The following is a 27394-nucleotide window of genomic DNA, read 5'->3' on the forward strand; positions in this document are numbered from 1 at the left end:
AATATATCTTGCCGTCTAGATTCATGAGGGTTATTGGCCTGTATGCTGTTACTTGCTTTGGGTCTTTTTCAGGCTTATGGACCAATATTGTGAGGGACTCTCCCATGGATTTGGTGACGGTCCGTGTGTCTAGGAATGAGTTGAACACTTGGGAGAGTTGAGGTGCTAGAGTACGGGAGAATGATTTATAGAATTTCGCTGTTAGCCCATCAGGGCCAGGGGCAGTGTGCTTTAAGGTTTTGATGGCTTCTCCAACTTCTTCGGGTGTTATCGGGTCTTTGAGGTCTTCGAGTTGTTGCCTGTTGTGGGTTGTGGTGAACGGCTGTAGGTATTGTTTGCTCTGGCGTGCTATTTCGGGGTTGGTGTTGGCGGGCCCGTCATTATTAATTTGCGATGGGCTGTGAGGGCTCTCATTTTGCCTTGGTCTGAGTATTGGGTAGAGCCGTCATCCCCAGTGATGCATGTTATGTTATTCTTTTTGTGTAACCGTTGTAGTTTGTGGGCCCGGATGTGGTTGGCTTTGTCGCTCTTGATATAGTAAAACTGTTTGGTATATGCGAGGACCTTGGCTGATCTATCTGCCCAGTGCATTTCTAGTGCTATTCTGGCTTGTTTCAGCTCTCTTTTGAGTTTCCTGGTGTGGCCAATTTTGAGTCGTTTCTCTATCTCTGCGACGTTGGTTTCTAGTGCTGCTGCCTGGATCCCCGCAATTCGGCGGTGTTCTGTCGTAGCGCTAATTATGGTGCCCCTGACTACTGTTTTCATTGCTTCCCACACAGTGCCGATAGGTATGTCGGAGGTTGTGTTTTCCTGGAAATAGGCTGTGAGGGCTTCTCTAATTTCCGCCCTAATCGCATCGTCCAGAAGGATGGAGTCGTTCAACTTCCAATATCTTGGCGGTGGTGCTGGGAGTCCACTTATGGGTAGGTCCGCTGATACTGGAGCGTGATCAGAGATCATTCTGGTGTGTATTCGGATGTTTTCCAGGCATGGAAATAATGTACCCGTTATCAGTAACAGGTCGATTCGGGAGTGGCCTTCGTGGGCGTTGGAGTAAAAAGTGAAATCTTTGGTGCCATCATTTACGAGCCTCCATGAGTCCACAGTTTCGGTTTCTCATCAGTTTTGCAAGAGCTAGAGCACGGGTGTAGTCTGAGTTGGATGCTGAGTGGGTTTTGTCCATCGTGGGATCTGGGACCATGTTGAAATCTCCTCCTTTGATTAGGTATCCCTCAGTGAATGCTGTTAGTTTTGGGATTAGGTTCTGCAGGAATTTGGCTTGGTCTGTGTTTGGGCAATATATTCCCACTATTGTCATTGCTTGCTCCATTAGGTTTCCCTTCAGCATGAGGAATCTGCCTGCTGGGTCCTTTTTGACTGTCAGGTCTCGAAGCGGGAAGTTCTTGCTTAACAGTATTGCTACGCCCCGCTTCTTTTCCCCTGAGGTGGCAAAGAAGGCCTGTGTGAATCGGCGGAACCTTAGGCGATGTTCGTCCGCTGCTAGTAGGTGGGTTTCTTGCAGGATTATGATATCTCCATCTAGATTGTTCAGCCTTCCCTCTACTGACTTTCGCTTTCGCGGGGAGTTGAAGCCTCCCACGTTCCAGGTGAGGATGAGGATGTTCCTATTCTCCATGTGGGCTGGTGTATTTGTATCTAAAAGACTTTGCAGAGTTGTTCGTTCTGCCCTCCATGGCCCATGGTTGGCTATCCCCTGTTGGTGAACCTATTTGCGATGTCTCTGAATCTGTCTGATGTGTACTGTCTGTTTGGATACAAAGTGAAGGAGTGTTTTAGCCTTTGGACGCTTACCTGCTTTTAGCTTTTTCAAAGCACTGCGAGCGCTGCTCTTGCTGGAAAAGCATATTTCGTTTTCACCGCCCTGCTTCCTGGAGGAGGCGGGACTGATTGGCTGCACATGACCAATCACGTGACTTCACCAGAGCATAGCATCACGCTCGAGCCACCCTTGCGGCGTTAAGCCCGATAAGGGTGAAGGGCGCCGAATTTTTTGCGGCTGTTTGGCGCTTGGGGAGACTGCAGAGGAAATCTCCTCTTTGATCCCTCTTGGATACTCGACCAACCCGCGCACCACGTGTAGGACTGATCCATTACTGTACACGAACAGGTAATCAGTTATACCTTATTTAATGTAAGTCTTAAACTCCCTCACAATATTCCCACACTTTCATTTCAACCAAACACGTCTAGGTGCCCATCTTAACATAATCTGGGGTTATCAGTAACTATTATTGCAAATTAAGCATGAGCTCAATTCCTCAAACGTGTAAAACCAATTTGCCTTCAGCAGTGCTGAATGCCAATACTCCATCAGATGGCATCTCATCAAGACTAAAAAGCAATCTCAAAAAAATGTCATCCTCATCTTCAGCGTCAATTACATTAACACTGCGTGTTAAAACGCGAGCTAAAACTCAGCTTGCTAGTAAAGATATTAGAGATGTCTGCCCTGTTGTGAAAAATACTTTGCCATTATTGAATTCACCCTCATCTCAACAAAGAGACGTGAATAATGTAAGTAATGGTCCCTTTATTGAACTGCCTGTCCAATCAGCGCAACTTGTGCAGGATGAATCATTGACTCAACTTGCAGAACCTGAGTCTTCAGAAAGTCCTTCAGCGCGATGCAGAGAAAAACATATTGGCACAAGTCTGTCAACTCTGAATGTTACATCGACAATAAATCAAAATGATCCCGTAAACTCCGAGCCAGAAAATTCACATAAATTACTAATATCTGATACCATGATCCAATCAATAAAACGAACTGAGCAAAATAAGACTTCAAAAGTACAATTAGATCAAATCTTAGAAATCCAAGAACATGAAAATCAGGATAACAATGAAGAGGTTTTTCCTGTAGACTCACAACAAATAACGGCTAGAAAAGAGAATTTACCATCTAGTAGGTCGCAAATTGACTACCACCGACGTTGCTCTATGGATTCAACGATTTCTAAAGCTGTCTCATACATATTACCAACACCTCGGCAGCGAGAATCATCCAAAGAAAAAGAAAGGGCCAGTACCAAGTTCAGACTTTTGGAAGTCACTCTTGCAGCAGTAAACCAAACGATTCAAAATTTATTCAAACTATATGAATCTCTTGAATCCAAAATCAATTCACAATCAATTAAGATAGATCAAATATTGGCATGGATGCAATCTTACTCGACCAATATAGAGAAAGTTTGTCAACATGAAGAAATCGCAAATGATTTATCAAAAAGTGTGGAAATCTTGACTATACCAGCGTCACTACATACAAGTCTTCCAGCATTTGAGCATGTAATCTGTCCCATTGAAGAGGAGGGCCAAGAAAAAATTCAGCAAAATTCCTCATGGATAAGTGTTGATGAATCCGCAAAAACCATAACGCAACAAAGTAATAAAACTCAATATGACCTGTTTATCACTCAAGAAACAAAGGACGAGCTAGACAGCTCATGACCAAACCGTTCCAACCATCGAAACGGAATAATAAACCAACTAATCTTACTGAACGATCACAAATGGTTGATCTAACTGCGCCTCTGAAACCTATGGATAACCAAATCACAGGTCAAGTGGTTATAAGCAGAGCCTCAGTCCCAAATCATCATATTCCATCAATACATCAGTCTCCATTGAGTCAACTGGTATCAGCTCTGGACAATGTTTCCTTAACTGCACAGGGTCAAAGGAATGGCCCACTCGCTCATGACGATTATTTAAGCAATTAAAACAATTCTGCAGACTGCAGCAAAACGACTACCAAATCAGTCAACAATCGATACATCTCAAGTTGGTCAATTAAAATTCGCAGTTGATTGTTACATCCTTCATCAGACATCTGAGATAAAAGATCTGGCACTCAAATCATGCACGCAGAATTTAAATGCGCAACCTATTTTACATCAAGATAACCAAAATGTATATGATGCAGGAATCCATTGCTTGAATCGACCTGAAAGTAGAGTACAAACACCTGCAAAAACATCAGAAACGCTGGATCTAATAACAACCTCTAACGCAGCCGGTCCTTGCGATGAACAAGATGATAAGATCAAACTGATAATTGAAACATATTTGGCAACTCGCATGGAGCCGTCAGTAAAAACTCTAAATATCTCGACAGAAAATCAGGCGAGAGTCACCTTCGCTGAGCATCCGGAATTACAGAACAATAACAATCAATCCCAAAAAACAAAAAGAATGACAAGTGATTTGAGTCACAAGAACTCATCTAACTTTGTAGACCCTGTAATGAAGTCACAAAAAATGGAGCAACAACGTAAAAAGAAATTTGCGAGTTATCATATTTTAATTCTAAAATGTCATGCTGCACCACACCCACAATATGATTTGTCACGCGCCAGCATACTTAACATCTTCAGTGATGTGCCGGAGCTAGGCCACTTAGCGTCATTAGACATCCACCAAGTCGAATTTATTTGTGACGCAAACTTAGGAATTGTTCGATTATGGATGAAATCGGGGCTCGTCATGAACTCACTATGGCAAGTCCGACTTAAAATTTTCTCGATGGGATTTTTGCTAGCACAAGATCCTGAAAAAAAAAATGTAGATGCCAACAATGAAAAGTCAGTAACTTCTCATCCCTTAAACACTGTATGCCAGTGTTCTAATTGTAACATGCCTGTCTGTGGGTTTGAATATCCTCCTTCCTCTCATTTAAAACCATCACTGCTCCAAGAGGATATGGAGAGAAAATTAAAGCATGTAAAATTAATAAACTGGAATTCGAGAGGTTATTCTCATTTATTCACAAATCCCAATCCAATATTAGATGATGTGGATATTATACTGTTACAAGAAACATGGATATCCACGATCCCAGTATGGGACAATCATGATATTGTGATTAATCCAGCCATCACAGCCCAAAAGGGACGGCCGATGGCAGGACTTATAGTTGCCGTCAAACTGGGATCCAAAATGACACTTCACGCGTAGGATAATCCAAACAAGTTTATACAAATGGTAAAAATATCATATGACCAAGAAATGCTAGCATTATTAAACGTCTACAGAAATCCAGTGGCAATTACAGATGATTGTTTCTATAAAGCCCTATCTAAGATGTTTGAACTCATTGCTAAAACGAAAGAAATAACAGATGTAGTATTAGCTGGAGATCTTAATTTAGATGCTTTTAAACGTGACGCTGTGAAGAAAAAACAAGAATTCAATAAATGGAGTAACTTCATGAAGCAATTTGGCATGCAAATTGCCAACAGATCTCTCCCCGGAGATATCCCTCCGCAAACTACGTGGCAAAGAGGTTCCTCAGTAAGTATCATTGATTACCTATATCTGTCAAATAAGAAATTCATGTCCTCAAAAGAATTCAAGATAGTGAAACAAACTAGCAGTGACCATCATATGCTTCTACTCACTTGGTCGAGAGATAAAGCAGAAGCAGATACCAATTCTCAATGGATGTCGCAAAAGCTGATAGTTAATAATGCCAAATCACGCTTCAAGTGGTACCCATCGAAACTACTAGATCTAAATAACAATTTGCTACAACAGAATGATTCAAAGACTGCAATATCATACGTAGATCTGTTGTCTGCCTATAGAACCTTTTTTTATCCCTTCTGGTCGTGTTCCGGCCCATACGTATGATCATTTACTGTCTCAAAGAAAAAAGCTTATCGTAGAGAATTAAGATCTGCAAGACGACTTCCTTGGTCCAAAATGATTGCTGCCTGCAAAACGCTAAAATCTTGCTACAAAAACTGGGTGCACTCTTATAAAGAAAAGCTGTTTCAAAAAGATGGGGAAACCTTCCTGGCTGCCATAATGAACAAGAACTCTGCTCAAATCTGGTATTTACTTAATTCAACATCGAATTTAAACAACCAAACAGCACAATTAAATGGAGTAACGGAGAATCAATGGGTATTGCATTTCTCCAACCTATATATGGATAAATCCTTTCAAGCATATGAACACAAAGGTCAGGGCTCATCGTCCTGGAATTTAGATTGCTCGGAAGCTATCATTGAGACACTTCTTACTAAATCATCATCCTCAAGAGCTGCAGGGCCGGATGGCATTACCAACTATATGCTGAAACAACATCCATGGCACTGGGCAAACATTTTGAATAATATATTCAATCAGATATTGCAAACCCGGAGAATCCCAATCTCATGGCGTACCTCCACCATAGTCCCGATATTTAAAAAAGGAGACCGAAGTATACCATCGAATTATCGTCCGATAGCGTTATTGGACGCTCCGGGAAACATTTTCACTCGATTGGTCTCATCAGCATTTAATAACTGGACACAAGAAACCAAATGCCGAGACCTTAATCAAACTGGATTTGTTCGTGGGCTGGGGACATCAATCAATCTCATGATCCTCAATTCTTTAAAAGCCCAAGCACAGCACTCCAAAACCTCCCTATTTTTCGCCTTTGTCGATCTAAATGCTGCATTCGATTCTGTCTCCCGCGTGAAATTGTTCCAAAAACTAATCAGAGCTAATTGTCCACATGATATATTGGACATAATATGTGCCTTACACTCGGGCACGTCCATCCGGGTACGACTATCTACTATCGGTCTGTTATCGACAATAATGGAAACATCTAGAGGACTGAAACAGGGCTATATTTTGGCTTCGGCACTATTTAATTTCTTTATTCATGATGTCCAAGAAGTGTTTTCCTCCATCTTAACCGACTCACCCAAAACGAATGGCACAGTGATACAAGCGCTGTGGTACGCGGACGATTTAGTCCTAATATCCAAAACACCTATAGGCCTCCAGAAATTAATATCTGCCCTCTCAATTTATTTTGAAGAGAATGAGCTTTCTATGAACATCAAAAAATCTCAGATATTAGTTGATACCCCAAAGCGCTCATTAAGATCAAAGTTTGTATGGATGGTCAAAGACATTACTTTAGATATTGTAACCAACTATAAATATTTGGGAACTCAGTTTGAATCAAATTTAATGACTATTGAACATCTGCAGTCACAGCAAAACAAACTGATGGTTGCAATTTCCCAATCAAAAGTAATTCTTCATAAATACGGTAAATTCTCCATCAAGCCTGCATTATATTATTGGTTACAAAAAGTAACTCCAACCCTTCTCTATGGACTTGAAGCTCGAGATATCACTGATGTTAAACATCTAGACAGACTGGAAGCTAAATACTGGAAAAGCCTATTGCATTTACCTCAATCAACCCCGATCTCGTGCATTAGATATGAATTGGGTCTCATGTCACTCCACGCTAGATACCAATGGCAACTTTGTGCTCTATTTAGAAAATGCTTGGTAAATATAGCTGCTGATACTGTTATAGCCATCTTGTCTGACTATCTTTTCTCATCTAATCACTGTTTTGCTGTAAAATGGACCACCTATGTGTATCGAATTCTGGCTACAGCAGATGTAGATGTTGAGACTTTAATTCAAAATCCTGAACGAGCTAAGAAAAAGGTCTTTCTTCAAGACTGGCTGCTTAATCACGATCTTTGTTCAGGTTATAAAAACTTTAACAGCGATATATTCCCAGACAAAAAAATGGGAACTGCCTCACCACATATCCGTATAGCGATTATGAGATTGCACTTTAATTTGTGGCCTACATGAGATATCTTGGCACAACGAAGGCAAATTGTTGTTTCAGATAACTTTTGCAGGTTTTGTAACAATATGTTACAAAAGGAAACCTTAGAACATTTAATTGTTGAATGTACCGCACTAAGTTCAATAAGAAATAACATGTATAAAAAACATCTATCTACTGTTGCTAATGTCCATCCTAGTTTGAGATGGTTTTGTTTACTAAACTCAACTCATATGAGTTTACTCGTTGCCTCTGCAAATTTTGTGAATAATCTTTGCTTACCTATGATAGCAGATGATTAACTAAATACCATGAATGGGCACTTGATGAATTTATTCGTTAACATGAAGAAATTGTAAAAATCTTTTTTTAATCTAATTCTGTGTAAAGTAGTGTATCCTGAATCAATGTGTAAAAATGCTTTTGTATAAACAATCTTGTAAAAATCATAAATGATTAAAAACAAGAATAAATGAGTAAAATAAATAAATACTGTCTGTTTCTTGCTAGGGGGCAACGGGCCCCAACTTTTCTTCCCCTCCCCTCTTGTCATTCGTCCCCTCCCCCTTCCCCTTTGCCCAATTCCTTGGATCAAGACCAGCCTCATCCAACGGGGATGGCTGGCTGAGCCGTAACGTCGGGCTCTTTGTGGCCAACTGGGCCTGAGTGCTGCCTATCTATCGTTCGGGAAGCTTGCTGGCAGCTAAAACGGGGTTCAACTCCTGCACGGCCCGTTGGAAGTCCTCTGTTAGTGTAGTAGTGGTGTGCCTTGTGAGCAGCGCTTTGTGGTGCTGGATTAGATTTTGGCTATATCTCCTTTGCGTGTCTCAGTCCGGATCCTTGGTCTTCCGCGGGCCTCTAAGCCCGCGCTTCCTAGAGACTCTAGACCATGTTCCTTCATTCATGGTTTTCTGTTGGTCTTGGCTGTTTTATCTCCGATTCTGAGGCTTCACTTTCCGGTTCTGTCCCCATAAATTTCTCCGCCTCTTTGGGGGTGCGGATGTGTTTTTTGGTCCCCTCCCAGGTGAAAATCAGTGCTGCTGGGAAGCTCCATCTGTATTGTACCTTGCGCTCAATCAGCCATGTTGTGAGATTCCGGAGGGCTTTCCTTTTCTGTAGGGTCACTGCCGACAGGTCTTGATATAGTGAGATGTTCGCTCCTCTGAAGAGGGTTTGCTTGGTGCCTCTGGCTTCTCGCATGATCTCTTCTTTCATCTTAAAGAAGTGGATGCATGCTATGACGTCTGGCAGAAATTGATGATTGCCGTTGGCTTTTGCGGTGGACTCGGTCGACCTCCAGGGGGGAACTGTCTGGTAGGGTCAGAATAAATCTGAATAGTCCGCTAGTGAAGTTTTCCAGTTCGGCGTCTGCGATCGTTGTGGGGATTCCTCTGAGGCGGATGTTGTTCCTCCTTGAGCGGTTTTCCGCATCTTCTTGCTTCAGCTCTAGTAGGTCGTATTTTGCTTCTAGGGCTGATATTCTGTCTAGGTTTCTTTCCAGGTCGAAGGCATGATCGCATACTGTATTTTCTAGGTCTCCGGTGCGTTGCTCCACCTCCGTTTGTCTAAAGCAGAGATTTTCTTTGTGATCTCTTCGGTCCCTTTCTGAATTTCTTTGGTTATTGCTGATAGTAGGTCTTTTAGATCGGACTTCGTTGCTGATTGAGTTGATTCTGGGCCCGTGGGGGGAGCCGGTCGATTCTGGGGTTGGGCCCTGCGTATGATCGGCTTTCTTTGGCTTTTCTGATGCTGCTGTGGCCATTAAGGCCGCAATGTCTGTCTGTTTCGGTGTTTTGCCGCATTTCGCCATGATGGTGCTTGGGGTCTGTGGGTGCGTTGCAGGTTCTTGGTTTCGGTACAGCAGACTTGTGCTTTGAGATTTGCTGGCACCCCGGAGTTGCTGTTTGATTGGTGCCATCTCCCCCACTGGGCTTCCGCTTCCTGGTAGTCGAAGTTACTGCTCTTGTGATTTTTGTGTATTGCAGTTTGGGTTCGGTGGTGGGAAGCAGTTGGATGGGTGATCAGAGGCAAGGTAGTCAGGTGGTTGCGTAGCTTTAGTTGTTATAAGGAGCTAGTGGCTCTGCTTCCTTGGTGTGGGGAGTTTGCTCTGATTTGTCTGCCTGGGTGGCACTTTTTCCCTGGGTTCAGGCACTCCCAGGGTCCTTGTTTGTGACTGTTCGTCTTGTTGCAGCGCAGAGATCCGGTCGAGTATGAAGTGTGTCTCTTTCTGGCGGACATGTGTCTGGGCTTTATGCTGTGAGGTGGACAGTCCTCCCCTTCTGCTTATGGGGGCACAGCTCTAGGGTGTTGTTCTGGGGGGGACTGGGAGGCTGTCTGGCCGCTTTGCCCCAGCGGTGAGGGGCTTGTGTGGTATTTAATTCAGGTAGGGGGCCCTCCCAGTCCAGCGCAGTATTGGTGGCATGGGGGCCTCTCTCCCAGGAAGGTTGGGGTGGTGACTCGGTCGGGAATGCTGATGGCCTCGCCCAGTGGCAGTATTGAAGGAGTCCCCCGACCATGCCCAGGATGGACAGGGAAGGACGCGCTCCCTGCTCCCGCAGCCACGGGCACCCGGCTCGCGGCCCGAATGTGGGTGCTGCAGTCCTGCTCCAATGGACCCCCCGCTACTGGAGCCGGCACCTGGGAGGTAGATGTCCTGGCTCTGGAATGGCACTGGGGCGTGCGTACCTTGCCTGTGCCCCGTGCTGCTCGCGCTTGCTCCCGGTGCCGCTGAAGGTCGGGCGCCGCGGGTGTCCGGGACTCACCTGGTCCCGCTGTGGAGCAACGGCCCGACGTGCCTGTGCACTTCGTTCCAGCTCCGGGCGGCTCGGGTGTACTTCTGGAGTTGCCGGAACTGGAGTGGTCGATTGTTCCGTGGCTAACGGGTGAAGCGGCTGTCTAGATGGGACCTCTCCGCCCTTCCGATCCAGGGGCTGAGCGTGCCAGTCGCAGGTCTCGTGATTGGGGCTGGATTTGGAGGCTCTGGTGCTGCTCTTTCCCGGCGTGCTGATCTTTGCTTTTATGGAGCCCGCTTGCGTGCCAATTGTGATGGGCTTCCCATGGCAGCGTCTCAGGCCACCATTGCTATGACCATGCTTCTGCTCCTCCTCATTGCGCAAGCCGCCCTAGGCTCCGGTAGACTGCGGCCGCCATTTTTGATCCCATCTATGGGAGCGGGAGCTGCCACAGAACGGTGATTTCTTGTCGGTGTGTGATTTTAGCTGCAATTTGGATGGAGCGCCGGCGTGAAGGCGCCTTCAGGTCTGGATGCTGCGTTTTTGGGGAAAAATCGGATGAGGAGGAGCTGCGTATTTTTGCCCGAACGGTCGGCTCAGTCAGGAGCTCTCACGGAGCCATGTTGTTCGTGTTGGCGCCAAGCCACGCCCCTCATAACCTTGCCTTTTTTTTACCCCTTTATTAAGAATCTGAAGTGCCATTTTGCTCCCGCTTCAGGGGAGATAAACTTATTCATTTACTTACCGGTTGTATTTTTGTGGTTTATTAGTGTGTGATATTGAGCTGTTTATGCTAGTGTAATGTTTTCAAACTGACTGAGTAAATAAATGTATATTCTTTTACCAAGAAACCTTGAGTGTTTTTGACTCACTATATTAGTTGGTCCTTTGTGTAACTTGTTCTACTGCTCACTTAAACACTTGAGATAAGGCTGGCTGTTCAGCCATCGCTACCACTTTACTGTGTAGTACAGGCGTGTATCAAAGGTGAAATTGTGCTTACACTTGTAGTCTTAATTGCATGTAGTGTTCCCAAAGGGTACTGCAGGTGATTCTGCCCAATACGCATGCACAGCCTTTTTGTAAGTAATCAGACAATCAAGTGAGATAGACGCCATCGGGCATACAATAAATAGTAGCATGCAATTTCTTAAGCAGTTGTATTCCCAATAAATTCAAAGCACATTTGTCACTAAACACAAGGAGCGAGACATGAAATAGGTCCTATAGAGAACTGGACAGGCTCTGAAATAGGGATATGAACAGGGGTATTAGAAAAACCTACTGATGCGTTTACCTTCTCAGAGAGGGGCACATTGGGTACCAATTTATGGGAGATAGATGTGTGGGTAGCCCTGGTATCAAGTAAGATCTTCATTTTTCCTGGTGGCCCATCTTTATGTGGTAGCCTGACATATGGTCTCTCGGGGTCTACTGGAATCTGCACTCTCCCTTTTCCCTCTCTTGGGCATCTCTATTCTACAAAATCATCTGAATATGTATAATCTTCATAGTAATCCATTGCTGAATACTGGTGGCCTTGTCTGGGATAAAAATAATTCTGCTGATCTCGGGTAGTTTCGGCTTCTTCACCATTACTCTGTCTCATCTGACCTCTGGCAAAAACTCACCCCACTGACATTCCTCTTCCTCTAGGCCTCACCGGGCAGTCATGGATCCAGTGGTCCGGACACTTGCAATAATGACAATCATCTTCTGAACCACTCCTTCCATTGAAGGGTGGTGCGCTTACAGCTCACCCTCTCCCTCTATACGTACCTCTTGCTCCTCGTCCTCTGTAAATGCTTGTTGCATCAAAGCCCTAGTTTTGAAACTATTCAGCTTTCTTTCCTTCTCTGTCTTTTCCTTAGTGTGTTTATCCGAATAATACCTGGCCATAGTTAATATCTGAGCAGCGTTTTGGGTTGCCCATGTGCATTCTTGTGTTTGAATGCCATGTTTAAGGTAAGGGAGCAATCCTACAAAATGTGAACAGAAAGCCTTTTTCCCTTCTGTGGGACTTGGGTCCATCCCGCTAAAAGAGCTAAGAGCCTGCTGTTTCCATGCAAAATATTTTTCAACTGATTCTCCTTTCTCCTGCTTACAGGAGGGTAACTTGTCCCAGTTAATCTGCTTTCTGGGTACTATCTGTTCTATTCTCCTCATTATGTGTTCTGGCAAGGATAGTAATGTGCAAACAACCCTGCTCATTCCTGAATTTGGTCACGGTCTCGAATTATAAGGCAGCCCATTTAATGGGTGGTTCTTCACTGCCCTGCTTTCTGCACTGCCCCCAGATATCTGGAGGTAATATACATGAAGATAGCTGGCCAATATAACTGTGTTAGGCCCAGTTATTAGGAAATGGTTAGTTTGGCTATACCATTGCTCTGGATTCTGCCTAATATCTGGAAGGTCCTTGGTAAAGGGTAATAGTTCCATATGGTTCCAAGGTACATGCCCATGATGCGTGGGGTTATTGCTGTCTAAGCCTGCCACTTCTGTCATAGGGTTATGGTGTGATGCTGGAATGGGTGATGGAAGTTTAGCAAGCCACCGTAGTAGTGCTACTATATCTGAAGAGTCCTCTATAGAGAGAACCCCTTCTTGGCTATTTGCATCAATTTCCTTGTAGCAGTCTGGAAGAGCATATTATTACTTTCTCCCTTCATGAATACCATTAATCTCTTTATAGGCTAAGCACACTTTGCTACACAAGTGTTTTACAATTTCATTTGCCACAGGCTGTTCTACTTAAGGCGCGCTGTGCTCAGCACATTTGTCAGTAAGCACAAAAGGAGCAAGACATGAAATAGGTCCTATAGAGAAATGGATAGGCTCTGAAATAGGGCTATGAACATGGGCATTAGAAAAACCTACTGATGTTTTTACCTTCCCAGAGAGGGGCACAATGTATGAGAGATGGATGTGTGGGTAGCCCCGGTATCAAGTAAGAACTTCATTTTTCCGGTGCCCCAATCTATGAAGCAATTTGGTGTCTCGTGGTGTCTAGGCGTTTCCTGGCGCATCGTTGTGGTGAACTGTTTTCTGGTAATCTATTGTTTCACACGGCTGCTCTTTATAAAGCGGTTCAGGCCCTGGACATTCCAGGTTGCAATTCTATCAGGGCAATTTAAGAGTGTTGAAGACAAATCTTGGGGGCCCCAGTGCCTCTGAACAGCTCACCAAAGCACATCTACCGAGAGTCTGACAACATGATGATCTGAATGTATAAAAATAACATAACAGAACTTTAAATGAAAACAAAAACAACGCTCAATGGCGGGTGCCATCGGAGAAGCTTGCCTATCCGCTACATGTACCAACATTCGGGAGGGACCCTTCGGCATGTGGTTTGTGGACCAAGTGTAACATGCAGTGTTGTGTTGGTGTGTCAAAAGAGTACAACAGTAATTCCAGCAATAGCTACAAAGAGGCGGGGGGTGGGTAGGGGCTGGGAGTTTGTAGTAGTAGCGCCTTAATTTCTTCCTCAAGGTATCTTCCATGTTGCCCTCCTAGGTCAGTGTTACTGTTCAGAATGTGAACATCCTTTGAACTGACTGAGGTCCTGTTCAGATGTCAGTATTGGGGTTTCTAGAGGAGTTCCACATGGTGTTTTCAGGCATTTTCTTCTATGGTACAGCAGTCTGGTCCAGTTGCGCTTTCCTGGTTGCAGATGGTGGAGCACAGATATCCGTGTATTCAAGCATTCCGATTTAAAAAAAAAAGTGAGACGTGTCATTGTGTATAACTTACCTCTGCTGGAAACATCAGCATGTATTTCCTCTGTAGCTGATGTAATTTTCCCTTAACAGCCTCAAATGTATGGTGCTGCCTCTGTACCCGCAGTGTGTCGTCTGGATAGGTGGCCAAGGACATTTGCATTGGTTCGAGGGGATTGGGTCCTCCGACGTATTCCATATCTTTGACAGTAATCACTACAGCTGTGCTGCTTCGGAAAATCTTTCTGCGTCCTCGAGGACCTCCTCCGACGGCCAACGTCACTGGATGTTATAAGTAGGACGTACGATGCCTGTAGCCTCAGTTCCGTTTTTTCCACAAACGTGTTCGCTTCGGAGATCTCAGTGTGCCTCAACTCTTTGGAGTTTCTGTTCTTTATCGGTTCTTCGAACCTGTTTGTTTGTGAAGTTATCCTTCGTAAGATGTCTACCTCGTCTTCCACCCCGCGTCCGGGCTTTAAGAAGTGCGGGGACTGCGGGTCCAAGATATTGGTGATTGACTCGCACAACGCCTGCCTCTGGTGCCTCGTGGAGGCCCATGACACGGATGATTGTGTCGACTGCCAGCCGCTTACGTTCAAAGCCTTGCGGGAGCGCAAGAAGAAACTGCCGGTAGGTAAGGTGTCCAAGACACGGATGTCAAGGTCTGCGGGGCTTTCGACAGACGATTCGAGGGGCGACTCTCCGCATCATCGTCGGAAGTCCAGTGGGTCTCGATCCCGGAGTAGGTCCCACCACTCCTCTGCCTCTTCGAGGTACTCCCGGAAGCGCCGTCATCGGCGGGTCGCTTATCCCACCAAGCATGCAACGCCGGAGGAATGGGCTTCCTTCGGGAAGAAAATTCTCAAATCGCAGGGCACTGGTCCGTCCGCGCCTCTGAGTGGGGTCGGTTGTGATCGGTCGAGAGACACCACTCGTACGCCTTCGAGCTCGGGTGGTCGGCACGATTCGTGGGAAAGGTCCCACTCGGACAAGGGGAATCGTTCTTGTCATGCCCGTTCCAGGTCCTGGTCCTCGATGCGCTCGAGACCGTGTGCACCTGTGGTGTAATCGAGGAAGACGTTGACGCCTGTGGCGCCGAGGTCGTTGAGGGACACGCTGGGGGCTCCGCTCTCGAGGCCTGTGTCGATGCTGTCGGCGCTGTGTTCGGCGTTGACGCCGATTCACTAGACGCCTTTCGAGGCTGTTTCGACGGGGGTGCCCCGGGGCACGGTGGAATCCCCTAGAAAGGCTCTGGCCAAGGTCAAGCATGGCTTTTTTCCACATTCTGTGCCTTCTTACCGCCATCTTGAGTTTATTTCGGAGGTGGATGAGGGCTCTGATGATGGCATGGTTTCTGATACGGTGCCAGATGAGATTCTCTCGGGCCATAGTCAAAATGAGGACCTGCGTCAGTCCTTGCGCGACGCCAGTGGTCTGGACACCTCTCCGGAGTTGGAGTTTTGTAGGTCTGAGCCTGGCACTCATGCCGACTCCTCTTACCGGCGCCTTATGTCTAGGGTCACTGAGTACTTGGGGTGGTCTGCTCCCCCAGGGGATTTTCTTCAGGATGACCTTAGGGATATCCTCGACCACGGTCCACCAACTGACCCAGTACTGCCGTTCCATATGGCTCTACAGAGGAGGGTGGCGGCGGCTTGGACTGCTCCGGAGGGTTTCCCGGCAGTGGGCAAGTCTTTGCCGCAGAAATACCGCCCAGCCAATAGCTACCCCTGCTACTTGACCAAGCACCCCACTCCGGAGAGTTTGGTGGAGCAGGCGGCTACGGCCCCTGGCAAAGCAGGCGTTGTATCCTCCCATCCCTCCTGATAGGGACGACAAACGTTTTGATGGTTGGGCGAAGAAAGTGTTTTCTTCAGGGGGTATGGCTTTTCAGGCAGCCAACTCCGTTTATGCCTTGTCTCGTTTCACGCACGCTCTGTGGAACTGTTTCCTTAGCGGCTGAACATATTCCCAAAGGGGAAGAACGGGATGGTTTCCTTGCTATGGTCCAGGATGGCAAGGATGCCATGTGTGAGGCCGTACAGTCGGGTTTGGACATGGCAGATTGCGTCAGCCGGTCCATGGCAGCGAGCACCGTAATACGCAGGTTTGCGTGGTTGCGGAAGTCAGGGTTTGCTCCTGATGTGCAGGCCCGGCTCTTCAACATGCCCTTTGACGGGGAACATCTTTTTGGCAGCAAGGCCGACGAGAGCCTTGCGAGATTGCAGACCTCCAAAGCTGCAGCAAAGTCGTTGGGCGCTGCAGTTCGACAACCTCCGCCTTTTCGTCCTAGGGGACAGCAATGGAGGGGAGGTTCCTTTCATTATTACTCATCCTTTGGTAAAGCGAGAGGAGCTGCCAGTCACAGGCCGTAGGGAGTGCCATAGGTGGAAAATAAGGTACTCAAGGTGCCAAGGCCGCTCTGGCAGTTGCCGCCTTGCCCTCAGGCAACACCGCAGATGCTTCAGCTCAGTCATGAGGCCATGTCCCATGGTTCGCCGGTTGGGGGAAGGCTGGCGCAGCATCTTGTAGAGTGGCGTGCCATTACTTAAGATGTGTGGGTTCTGGAGATCATAGCCCACGGCTACTGTCTTCCTTTCCGCCAGAGGCCTCACGACAATCCACCGGGGAATCTCTTTGAAGAGTCCGGATCCGCTCCTTGCGCAGGAAGTTCAATCCCTGCTGGAGAAAGGCGCCATAGAACTGGTGCCTGTAGCGGAGAGGAACAAGGGATGGTATTCCCCTTATTTTTTGATTTCCAAGAAAGACTGGTGATTGAGAACCATCATGGACTTGCGCGGTTTGAACCAACTCCTCAGGAAGGACAAGTTCAAGATGGTTACTCTCTCTCTCAAGTCCTCCAGGCCCTTCAACTTCAGGACTGGTTGGTGTCTCTCGACCTCAAAGACGCTTATTTTCTTGTGCCGATCCATTCAAAGCACAAGAAGTACCTGAGGTTCACGGTTGGCGACTCACACTTTCAGTTTCGGGTCCTGCCGTTCGGATTGACCTCCGCCCCGAGGGTCTTCACCAAGCTCATGGTAGTGGTGGCAGCGCATCTCAGGAAAGGGGGGGGATTCACGCCTACCCCTACCTGGACGATTGGTTGATCAGGGCGCGCTCTCCCGAGCAAGTCCTGGATCATCTGTCAGTCACCTGCCACTCCCTCCACAAGCTGGGCTTCTCCCTCAACTTAAAGAAGTCCCATTTGACACCAACTCATAGGCTCCAGTATATCAGAGCAGTGCTCAACACGTTCCTGGGGCAGTGTTTAACTCCCCAGGTGAGGGCTCATCACATTCAGCAGATGGTGCACAAGTTTCAGCTTGCCCAGAGTCTCCCATCGTTCGAGTTCTTGAGCTTGCTCGGCCTCATGGCATCCTGCCAGAGACCAGGTTGCGAATGAGATCTTTGCAATGGGCACTCAAGCTCCAGTGGTCTCAATCCTCCGGCAGGATGTCCGACCCTGTTCAGGTGCTGTCCTCTGTCGCCCAGGACCTTCTGTGGTGGGCCGTCGAATCCAATCTGATGAAGGGGGCTCCTTTTTGGCTACCATGGCCAGAGGTGACGATCGTGACGAACGCATCCCTCACGGGATGGGGACCTCATGCCAACGAGTTGAGTCACCGGTCATTGGTCTCCGTCTGAGTCCAGACTCCATATCAATATTTTGGAGCTGTGGCTGTCAGGCTTGCCCTGAAGACTTTTCTGCTGACTGTGCGAGGAAAGAATGTTCTGATCCTGACGGACAACACAGTGGCCATGCACTACCTCAACAAAAAGGGGGGGGGTAGGGTCACTTCCTCTGTGCAGGGAGGAGATGCAGCTCTGGTTCTGGGCAATCCACCAGGAAGTTTCGATCTCGGTAGTTCATCTGACCGGAGACGAAAACGAGACGGCAGACGCTCTGAGCAGGCAGAGCGCGATCTCTCACGAGTGAGAGTTGGCTCAGGAGATTCTCCTGGAGATCTTCGCCCTTTGGGGGACCCCTCAAGTGGATACCTTTGCCTCCATTGTCAACCGGAAGTGCAAATGTTTTCCTCCAAAAGGAGCCAGTCCCCGTCATCCCGCAAGTGCTGCAGAGGTTACAAAGGTTTGGTTCCCGGATGATCCTCATTGCTCCGGCGTGGGCGTTCATCTGCACTCCACGTCGTCTTCCCTACCGAGACGATCTGCTCTCACGGGAGGGGGGGGGGTCAGGTTCTCCATCCAGAGGTCAGAACCCTCAACCTTCACGCTTGGTTTCTGAAAGGTTGAGGTATAAGGATTGGGACCTCCCTGGAGACGTGATGGGAGGTGTTGCTTTCGGCCAGAAGGCCTGCAACAAAGTCCCTGTACCATTGCCGTTGGCGAAAGTTCTGTGACTGGTGCAGGGTTAAGAATGTGGATCCTTTTGCATGTGACATTCCTGTGGTCCTGTCTTTTTTGCTTTCTTTAGCCCACATGGGCTTGCAAGTGGGTACTGTTAAAGGTTACCTGGCAGCGCTGTCCATATTTAAGCTCTCGTCTGAAGAGTGTTCTTAATTTCTCAGTTTCTCAAAGGGCTCACAAATGTGTTCCCTCCGTCACCTTTCCAGGTGCACGGTTGGGATTTCAACCTTGTCCTCAAGTTTCTGATGGGTGCTCCGTTTGAGCCTTTGCATTCATGCCCTTTGTGACTGTTAACTCTTAAAACTGTATTTTTGGTTGCGGTCACTTCCGCTCGCAGAGTGAGTGAGTTACAGGCATTTTCAGTTAAGCCACCCTTCACTGTATTTCAGAAGGACAGGGTTGTCCTTGGAGTTCGTCCTTCCTTTCTTCCGAAGGTGGTGTCGGAATTTCATTTAGGCCAGAAGGTTGTTCTTCCGGCATTTCATCCTCCTCCACATCCTGGTAAGGAAAAGAAGAGGCTCCATAGGCTCAATCCTAGGAGAGCTTTAAGCTTTTATATTTCACGCATGTCCCGGGTCAGAGTGGACGATCAACTCTTCATTGGTTACGCTGGAAAGCGTTTGGGACAAGCTGTGACTAAGCAGACTTTGTCTCGCTGGATTATTCTGGCTATTTCTGAGTGTTACCGCTTGGCTGGTAAGGACCCACCGGTAGGCTTGCGGGCCCATTCTACCAGGGGTATGGCTGCCTGTACTGCCCTACAGAGGGGTGTTCCTATTCGTAACATCTGTGACGCAGCCACCTGGGCTTCGGTCCATACTTTTGTACGTCACTACTCCCTCGATTCCATCCGTGGGCAGGATCTGGCCTTTGGCAAGGTGGTCCTTTGCTCCGCAATTCGATTGGGCATTCTAAATTTCTTGTTCTAAATTCTTTTCCCACCTCCTTGCATTGGTACTGCTTTGGGAGTCTGTCATAGATATGGAATACGTCGGAGGACCCAATCCCCTCGAAGAACAAGTTACTCTCTTACCTGGTAACATTCTTTCGATGGAATGGTCCGACGACGTATTCCATATCGCTCCCTCCCTGCCTTCCCCGCTACAGAATTTCTTATGCGATTGCAGCTTACGTTTCCGCAAGGCTTTGTGTGGTCAGACTGGCAGAAGATTGGTGCCACACGTTCTGGGGAACCAACTACAACTGAGGCTACGGGCGTCGTTCGTCCTACTTATAACTTCCAGTAATGTCAGCCGTCAGAGGAGGTCTTCGAGGGCGGCGTATCGACGTCATTGACGCAGGACGCAGACGACGAAAGATTTTCCGAAGCAGCACAGCTGTGGTGATTACTGTCATAGATATGGAATATGTCTTTGGACCATCCCATCGCAAGAACATTACCAAGTAAGAAAGTAACTTGTTCTTCTATGGGATTTCTGTTGTCTCTGGTACCCCAACATTCTTTAATTCCCAATACAGCCGGCGGATCGTTCACGAATCATAGATTCCGCTCGGGAGCTCTGTCGGCTGCTTATCCACGCAGCACCGTCTCCTTAACCAGTGCAATATTTGTTTATGCTGATTGAAGGACTGGCAGTTGGTGCGGAAACCTGCGTGACTGAGTTCCTGCCTAACTGACATGGTCACACATTTGGCCGACACGCTGTGATCTATCTTTGACATGTCATAAGTATGAAGGAAAGCAGACTGTGCATTTAGTAGTGCACTAATCACTGTTCCGTAACATACTATTTTTTTTGTGATGAGTATTGTTTATAGATTGTAGTATTCTGGTTGGATTTTATTTTTTCATTTAACAAAAGTAAACTGTTATTTACTTCACAGGAACAGTCCTCAGCGGGCCAAGAAGCACAAGCGAGAGTATGGAGATTACATGGGGGATGAGTAAGTTTAATGAGTTTTAAACATTCCATTTGTGAATGTTCTTTCTATATTTTTTTTTGGGCAGTCGGTAGTAATTTATCTTTATACAAAAGGTCTAACCATTAAGAGCTGCGTTTCTTGCAGAACCTTTGCATATATACCCCACACCTTTGCCACTCAACATAAAATAAATGAGATGTAATTTGCTATTTTATTTGCATTTATAAAGCACACATCTGCCCTCGGGCATCGTGGCGCTGTTAAAGCTTATTCACTTGGCAAGCAGGCACATCACAAACGTTAGGCGTTATAGAGGACAGGCATAATAGGTACATAGCAAGGCATATTGAGCTGTCACTAAGGTTACAGTTGAGCAGCGTATTGGTTAGTTCTAATGGAAGAGTGAGGCTTTCAACATTTTAGGATCTTCCGTTTCTAAGTGTAGTGGGTAGGGCGTTCCACTTTTTGGGAGCCAGGTGTTGAAAGCTGGACCCTCCAGCTTTGGTTCTTTTGAAGGCTGCGGCATAGATCTGGTTGGTCAAGTGTGATCTAATGGGTCTATTATACGGGTGGATGGTGATTCTTTCTGATAAGTAAGGTGAGGCATCGGTGGAGAGGCACCTGTGCGTGATGGCCAGTGTTTTAAAGAGTATGCATTCTTTTACCGGTATCCAGTGTGCTTCTTTCCTAACCCGAGTGATGTGATCCCTTTTGGGGAGGCTTAGGGCTTAGGTATTATTCTGCGTGACTTGAGTTTAGGGTTTTTAGCCGAAGTGCCCAGGAGTAGGGCACTGCAGTAGTCTAGTTTGGTACCTACTGTGGCTCTGGCAACGGATAGGCAATTTTTGGTGGCGAGGAAAGGCTTAACAGCATTGATCACCTTGGTGGTGAGTGCAGCCGAGGAGGCTATAGCGTTGACCTGGCGTGTCATGGACAGAGATGCGCCAAGATATACTCCAAGGGTTTTGACTGCTTCTGAGACGGTGATGGTGGAGTTGTCTATGGTGAAAGTTTTGTATTGAGAGGGGAGCTTGTTGAGTGTTTCCCTGATGCCTACTATCAGGATCTCCGTTTTATCCCCATTTAGGCAAAGGCTGTTGGCTGCCATCCATGTGTGGATAGCCAAGTAGATTTTGGTTAGTGCTCCGGTGTCTTGCTCTTATATGCAGTAAGAGGGAGTAGTACATGGGTGTCGTCAGCGTAGTTGGTATACGCTATGCAGTCTAGATCATTGAAGAGCGGGAGGGTGAAAATATTGTATAGCGTGGGGGCAGTGCATGAGCCATGAGGGGCTCCGCAGTGGATGGTGATGGGGTAGGCGCATGCTGAGTCTGAGAAGACTTTCATGAGTCTTCCGTTTAGGAATAAGGCCACCTGAGCTATAGCTTCTGGTGAGAAGTGGGCTTCATTTTTTAGGTGCATACATAGGTTATCATGGTTGACAAGATCGAACGCGGCAGACAGATCTAAAAGGAGGAGGAGTGCCGGTGTTCCTTTGTCCATGATGTCGCTCAGTTGCATTTTGAGATCGAGCAGTGCAGACTCTGTTCCGTGTCCAGGACGGAAGCCCGACTGTCTTTTGCCTAGGATGTGGTTTTCTTCAAGATATTGCTGGATTTGCGTGTAGGCCACTTTATCCAGTATCTTAAGCAGAAAAGGGACAGTGGTGATGGGCCTGTAGTTGTTGGCAACTTCTGTATCCAGGGTCGTTTCTTTTTTTAGAAGGGGGCGCACCCACGCTTCTTTTAGGCTGTCTGGTAGAGTGTTAGAGTTGAAAGATGCATTAATGAAGGACTTGAGAAACAGGGCGAGTGCTTCTGCAGTCTTTGGCTAGTTTGGCTGGGCAGGCATCTCCTTTACAGTTGGATGGCCTAATTTTGTTAACAATCTCTGACTTCATTTTCTGTGATTTCCCTAAATTTAAAAGGTGGTATAGGGTTTTTGGCATCAGTGCACCTAGAACTGGAGGTGATCTCATGCTCCAAGTTGGAGGTGTTTCTGATGTGGTGTATGATATTCTTGCGATGCTCCTGAATTTTCTTTTGCAAGAGTTCAATTTTAGGCAGTTTGTATTAAATTGCACCATTTTTGGTCCTTGACTATATCCTGGGATTTAAAATTGCAAATAGTACTCCTACGTCCCGGCCCCTTTCCTCCATACTTATGGGACATCTCTCCGTCCTGTGGGACGGGACCGGAGCACTTTGTAAAAAGCATCCAAATTTTTTTCCACAATTTGTCCCTCCTCTCTTACCTGCGCGGGGCCCGGCACGCAGCCGTAACCCCGCCCACCTTGGCTCCGCCCCGCGCATCGCCCATCAGTCCTTTTCTCTGCACGATCGGGGCCGAACGCACTTGCATCCTAGGAAGTTTTTCTTCCGTTTTTCCCTCTCTGGCTCTCGCTAGCGTTCGTTTACTGGTCTGTCTGTCTTTTAAACTAGATTTTCCAGACTGTTCATCGTGTCACCGTCGCTTCGCGAGGGCGGATCCCCATCCTCTTTGTTTAGAGTGTTTGGGTCCGGAACACCGTTGGGACTCCTGTTTTTACTGTGACTCTCTTTCGGTCCGGGCTCTTCAACGTCGGTTGGAGCGGTGGGAGGAGGGGTTCGGTCGGACTCCTCCTTCGCATTTTCAGGCGTTCATCGACGAGAAGAAAAAACGCCTGGTAAGTTCTTTGATTTTCAGAGCACCCCGGCCGGGGGATACCTTCCCGGGTTCTTCTCGAGCCGGGGGGGGGCGTCGATCGCTCTGTTACCGGGGTTCGCCCTGAGGTGCCAGTCAAGCCTAATAATTCTGCCAGAGTTTTCTCTGAGGGTCTCCGTAAGGGGCCTGTGTTCACGGGAGTACACTCCGAGGCCCCTCCTGTGGGGGCTGTGTGTAGACCCAGTTCTACAGAGTCGTGGGGTACCGGAGCTTGCTCTGAGGCCGTTCTTTCGGCTTCCCTCAAAAACAAAACCGGGGTACGCTCCGTGGTCATGGCTGGGCTTGAGGTTACCGAACGCATGTTCGAGGCCAGTGCCGATAAGGTTTCTACCGGGCCTAGGTCCGAGGTCCCTCGTACAGAGGCTAAGGCTACCAACAGTTCTGAGGGGCCGGGCAAGGCCCTGTAGGTGACAGCACACCATTCCTGCTCTTGTGGTGACACCAGATCTGTTGAGGGGGCAAAGAAGAAGGTTTCTTCTTTTACCGGCAGTGCCGAGGCTCTTCCTTCGAAGGCTCAGTTGGCAGTTGGTATGTCGCAGAAACATTCCAGGCCTCATAGTACCGGCTCTGCCGAGGTTCCTTACGTTAAGGCTAAAATTAAGACCCCTGATCCATCGACGGGGACCCCTGCCTCACTTCCTCACGTGCTGCAGTTCCCCTCAGATAAGGACAAAATGGTGCCCGTTCCCGCCACGACCACGGCGGCCATTTTAGGTACTACCCCTACAACTACGCCATCGGCCCCTGGTGTAGGGTTCGGTCCTTCGGGTGAACCTAAGGTCCCTTGTGCCCATCCTTATTGGCCAGTTTTTGATTGGAACGCCCGGATGCATCTTCTGCACAATGTTTCGATGCCCGTGGGATCGGCTCCCTTGATTTATGTGGATACATCGGCAGAGGGGCCGGTGTGGCACCCGTCCCCGTTGTGTCCTTGTTGCGTCCCTGGGTTTGTCCACCTCATGAGAGGCCGCCTCAGGTTCCGAAACAATCTCCTGAGGACGCCTTTTTCGGTAAGTTTCAAGCACTTATGCGCACCGACCCCATGAGGGAATATTTCAAGGGGCTTTTCAGGGAGATATGTCCACCCGCGCCTCTGGCTCCAACTGTCCCGTCGGTGGTTCCGCCGGCGCCTCCCTTGCCTGTGGTGCCTCCCCCTGCGCTTCCGCCTGTGCCGCCATTGTGTCATGATGCCTAGCCCCGGAGCACCAGGCCAGGCCCAGCACCCCCGGGAGCAGGCATCACGCCCCCGGGTAAAAGCCCAGCGGCCCTATATAGGGGCTCTTTGGACTCTGTCCTGGCGCCGTTGGCACCAGGCTCATGTTGGACATCAGTCCTGGCGCCATAGGCGCCAGGCTCATAAGGGGAAGTGTTTGGTGCATTTACCTGAAGCAGACCATGCTGCACACTCACCTGATGCAGACCATGCTGCATGAAGAACCAAGCCAAATGAGGCTTAGGAGGGACTATTTTTCTGAAGGAACTATTTTGTTACTTGGGTGGGGCTATGGAAGAATACTCACCTGGAACTTCTTCCAAGGCTATTTAAGCCACACCCGGACAGCCACACGTGCTTCGCGTTGTTCTGCATCCCAGCAGCTGAACGCTCACCGTGTCTGCTCCTGCACCTGGACTCCAGCCACACCTGCCTCGAACCTGGAACACCTGTAAGGGAATAAGAGAAGAGAAAGGTGAAAACCAAGAACTATTTCAACCTTCTTACCTGCATCCGGAATCTTCACGCCAGCATTCCTGAAGGAAGACTTCCATTTAAAAGCACCGCGTTGCTCGCTGCAGCGCCGCGCTTCACTCACCTGTTCCCGAGACGCCGCCCGGCTCCATCGCGGCTCTCAGTGCCGGTCCCCACATCTCTGCACCGCACCTAAGGGAGAGAAGAAGAGACAAGAGGTGAGCAAGGGAACACAAGAGGAATGCAGGATTTTCAGCCATATTACTTACCGGCTATTCTTGGTGAGTCATTCCACATCTCGGGTCGGCGCCACATCTCTGGCAGGTACCGCACCCTGGCCCCTATGGGGAAAGGACAAAAGACATTACTGGGGAATTATAAAGACATTTAGAGGGGTCGCCCTCATCACTGACTCACCTGATTTTACCCCGGCAATTTAACCCCTCAACGCATCGCCTTTATTCTGCACCTGAAATAAAGGACAGAAAAAGACAACATAAAAGGAGGCTCACACTTGAACTTTTGCATCTTCATACTTACGGCGTATCGCTCAGTAAAGTCAAGTGGATTTGCCAGCGCCATTCTGAAAAACAGTGAAGTAACTGGATGAACGCGCGCCCCTGCACCAGAAGCAGGATGGAGAGTTCATCCTTCCAAACCATAAGGTGAGCTTAAACCGGGGGTTTTGGAGGAAGTAAGAGGAGAACGAAGGGAAAAAGGGGGAAGCAAGCACATTATTCAGCAGACAGTTAATCCCCTTTCTCATCTGCAGAAGGATATTCCTACGGGCCAGACAAGCAAGATTTGGGGGTCCAGTTCAATTGGTGGTCCGAATTCTGCGCATCACGCTAGAAGAGGCCACAGCAACCCAGACCAGCGCCTCCGTGGAAGCCAGGTGAGCGTTAAAGAACCCAAAGCCATCCTACAAATTCCCACCCAGGCGCTATGGAAACTTCCGAGACTGACCAGTTGGCCCAACTACTGGGGGAATTACGGGCCGAAGTACACGCCGCTCGTCAAGAGACTAATGCTCTCAGGAGGGAAGTGATTGTAACAAAGGAAAGAGCTGATGACCTGGCTAGACAGCTTTTGCAAGGTCAAGCTGGACAAACTCCTTTACCCGGTTCCGGCGGGAACCCCGCTCCTGTGCTTTCCAGTAACCCGGTGCAGATTAATCTACCTGGAAACATGCCGCTGGCCCCACCCGAACGCTTTGCTGGGGACCCCAAACGATTCGCCGTATTCATGAATCAGTGTCGTTTGCATTTCCTGTGCAGACCTGGGGCCTTCCCTAATGACCAGACCAAGGTAGCCTTTGTATTGTCATATCTCAGCGGCAGTGCTGCCGATTGGTCAGTTCCACTGGTAACTCAAGATGACCCATTTCTTCGTGATTTTCAAAGATTTCAAGCAAGCATGGAAAGGTTATTTGCTCGTCACTCCCAGGGGCAGGCTCTAGATGACGCACTTCTATCTCTGCGACAGGGCAATCAAGACCTCCTTTCCTACATTGCAACCTTTAATAGACTAATTGTGGAAACTGGGTGGCCAGAGGATAAAAGAATCACGTTATTTTATCGAGGTCTACGCGGAGAACTTAAAGATGTCCTGGCCCAAGTTGTAAATCCGCCCCAAGAGTGCTCTGAATATATAGACTTAGTAGTCCAATTGGATCACAGACTGCAAAACAGAAAAGCAGATCGGTCCAAGTTTGAGACCCGGGTGTTAGTCAAGACCCACGCTAACCTCAAGGGGGCTGAAGCCTCAGAGCCAATGCAAATCGGAGGAGTTAAAGGACCTTTAACGCAAAAGGAACGTGAAAGAAGACGGCAGATGCACTTATGTCTTTATTGTGGATCCTCTGGACACTTTCTACGAGATTGCCCGGCAAGGCCGCCCAGGAAGGTGGTAGGAGCCGCTGGAAGAAATCCATGAAACCTCTGTATCGGGAAACGACCCCGCCCGACAAGCTTAGTGGTCTGCTTGCCGAGCTTGAAAACAAACTCTCAGACCTCGCATTTCACTGTGTCAATGGTCCTCGTAGATCCGGAACAGCCTAAGCGGTTGCATGCAATAAAGGCATACATCGATAGTGGGGCTATAGGAAACTACGTGGATCGTGATTTGGTCTCCAGGATTAACCTCCCTGTGCGTCCAAAAACCAGCAAAGATGTCATCACCACATTCGATGGACCAGAAATTGCCTTGGGACCGGTAACACATTCCATAGCTGAGGTAACACTTGTAGGTCCGGACGGCCATCGGGCAGCAGTTGTGTTTGATGTAATCAAGGCTCCACAGTTTCAGGTTATACACGGAATCCCTTGGTTAGAGACACATAATCCTCGAATTGATTGGCGAGCGAAGAGAATAACCTTTCCAGAGTGTGCACGAACCTGCTACCCAGAAAATATGAAGGTCAGTCTAGCATCAGTAACCTCTGTCTCCATGCAACTACCTCCGGAATACCAAGACTTCCAGGACGTCTTCCAAAAGGAACAGGCCAACACGTTACCTCCTCACAGATCGTACGATTGCCAAATCGATCTGGTGCCTGGTGCACAACCCCCTTGTAGCAGGATTTATGCCCTTACTGAGCCGGAGAATCTGGATTTGAGACAATATTTAGATCAATACCTAGCCAATGGATTCATTCGCCCGTCAAAGTCTCCGG

The 27394-nt window shown here is 47.9% G+C and overlaps 1 protein-coding gene across 4 annotated transcripts in view; it reads left to right on the top strand.

The window, feature by feature from the left end:
- The window catches only part of CCDC117 (coiled-coil domain containing 117), a 519424-nt gene that overhangs the window by 125708 nt on the left and 366322 nt on the right, over window positions 1-27394 (top strand). For all 4 annotated transcript variants that reach the window (XM_069619165.1, XM_069619164.1, XM_069619166.1 and 1 more), the window contains one exon: window positions 20292-20351. In XM_069619165.1, the coding sequence (XP_069475266.1) occupies window positions 20292-20351 (60 nt within the window). The remainder of the gene's footprint in view (window positions 1-20291; window positions 20352-27394) is intronic.

Source organism: Ambystoma mexicanum, chromosome 10 (genome assembly GCF_040938575.1).
Source record: "Ambystoma mexicanum isolate Mex_15411 chromosome 10, UKY_AmexF1_1, whole genome shotgun sequence".
Classification (NCBI taxonomy): domain Eukaryota; kingdom Metazoa; phylum Chordata; class Amphibia; order Caudata; family Ambystomatidae; genus Ambystoma; species Ambystoma mexicanum.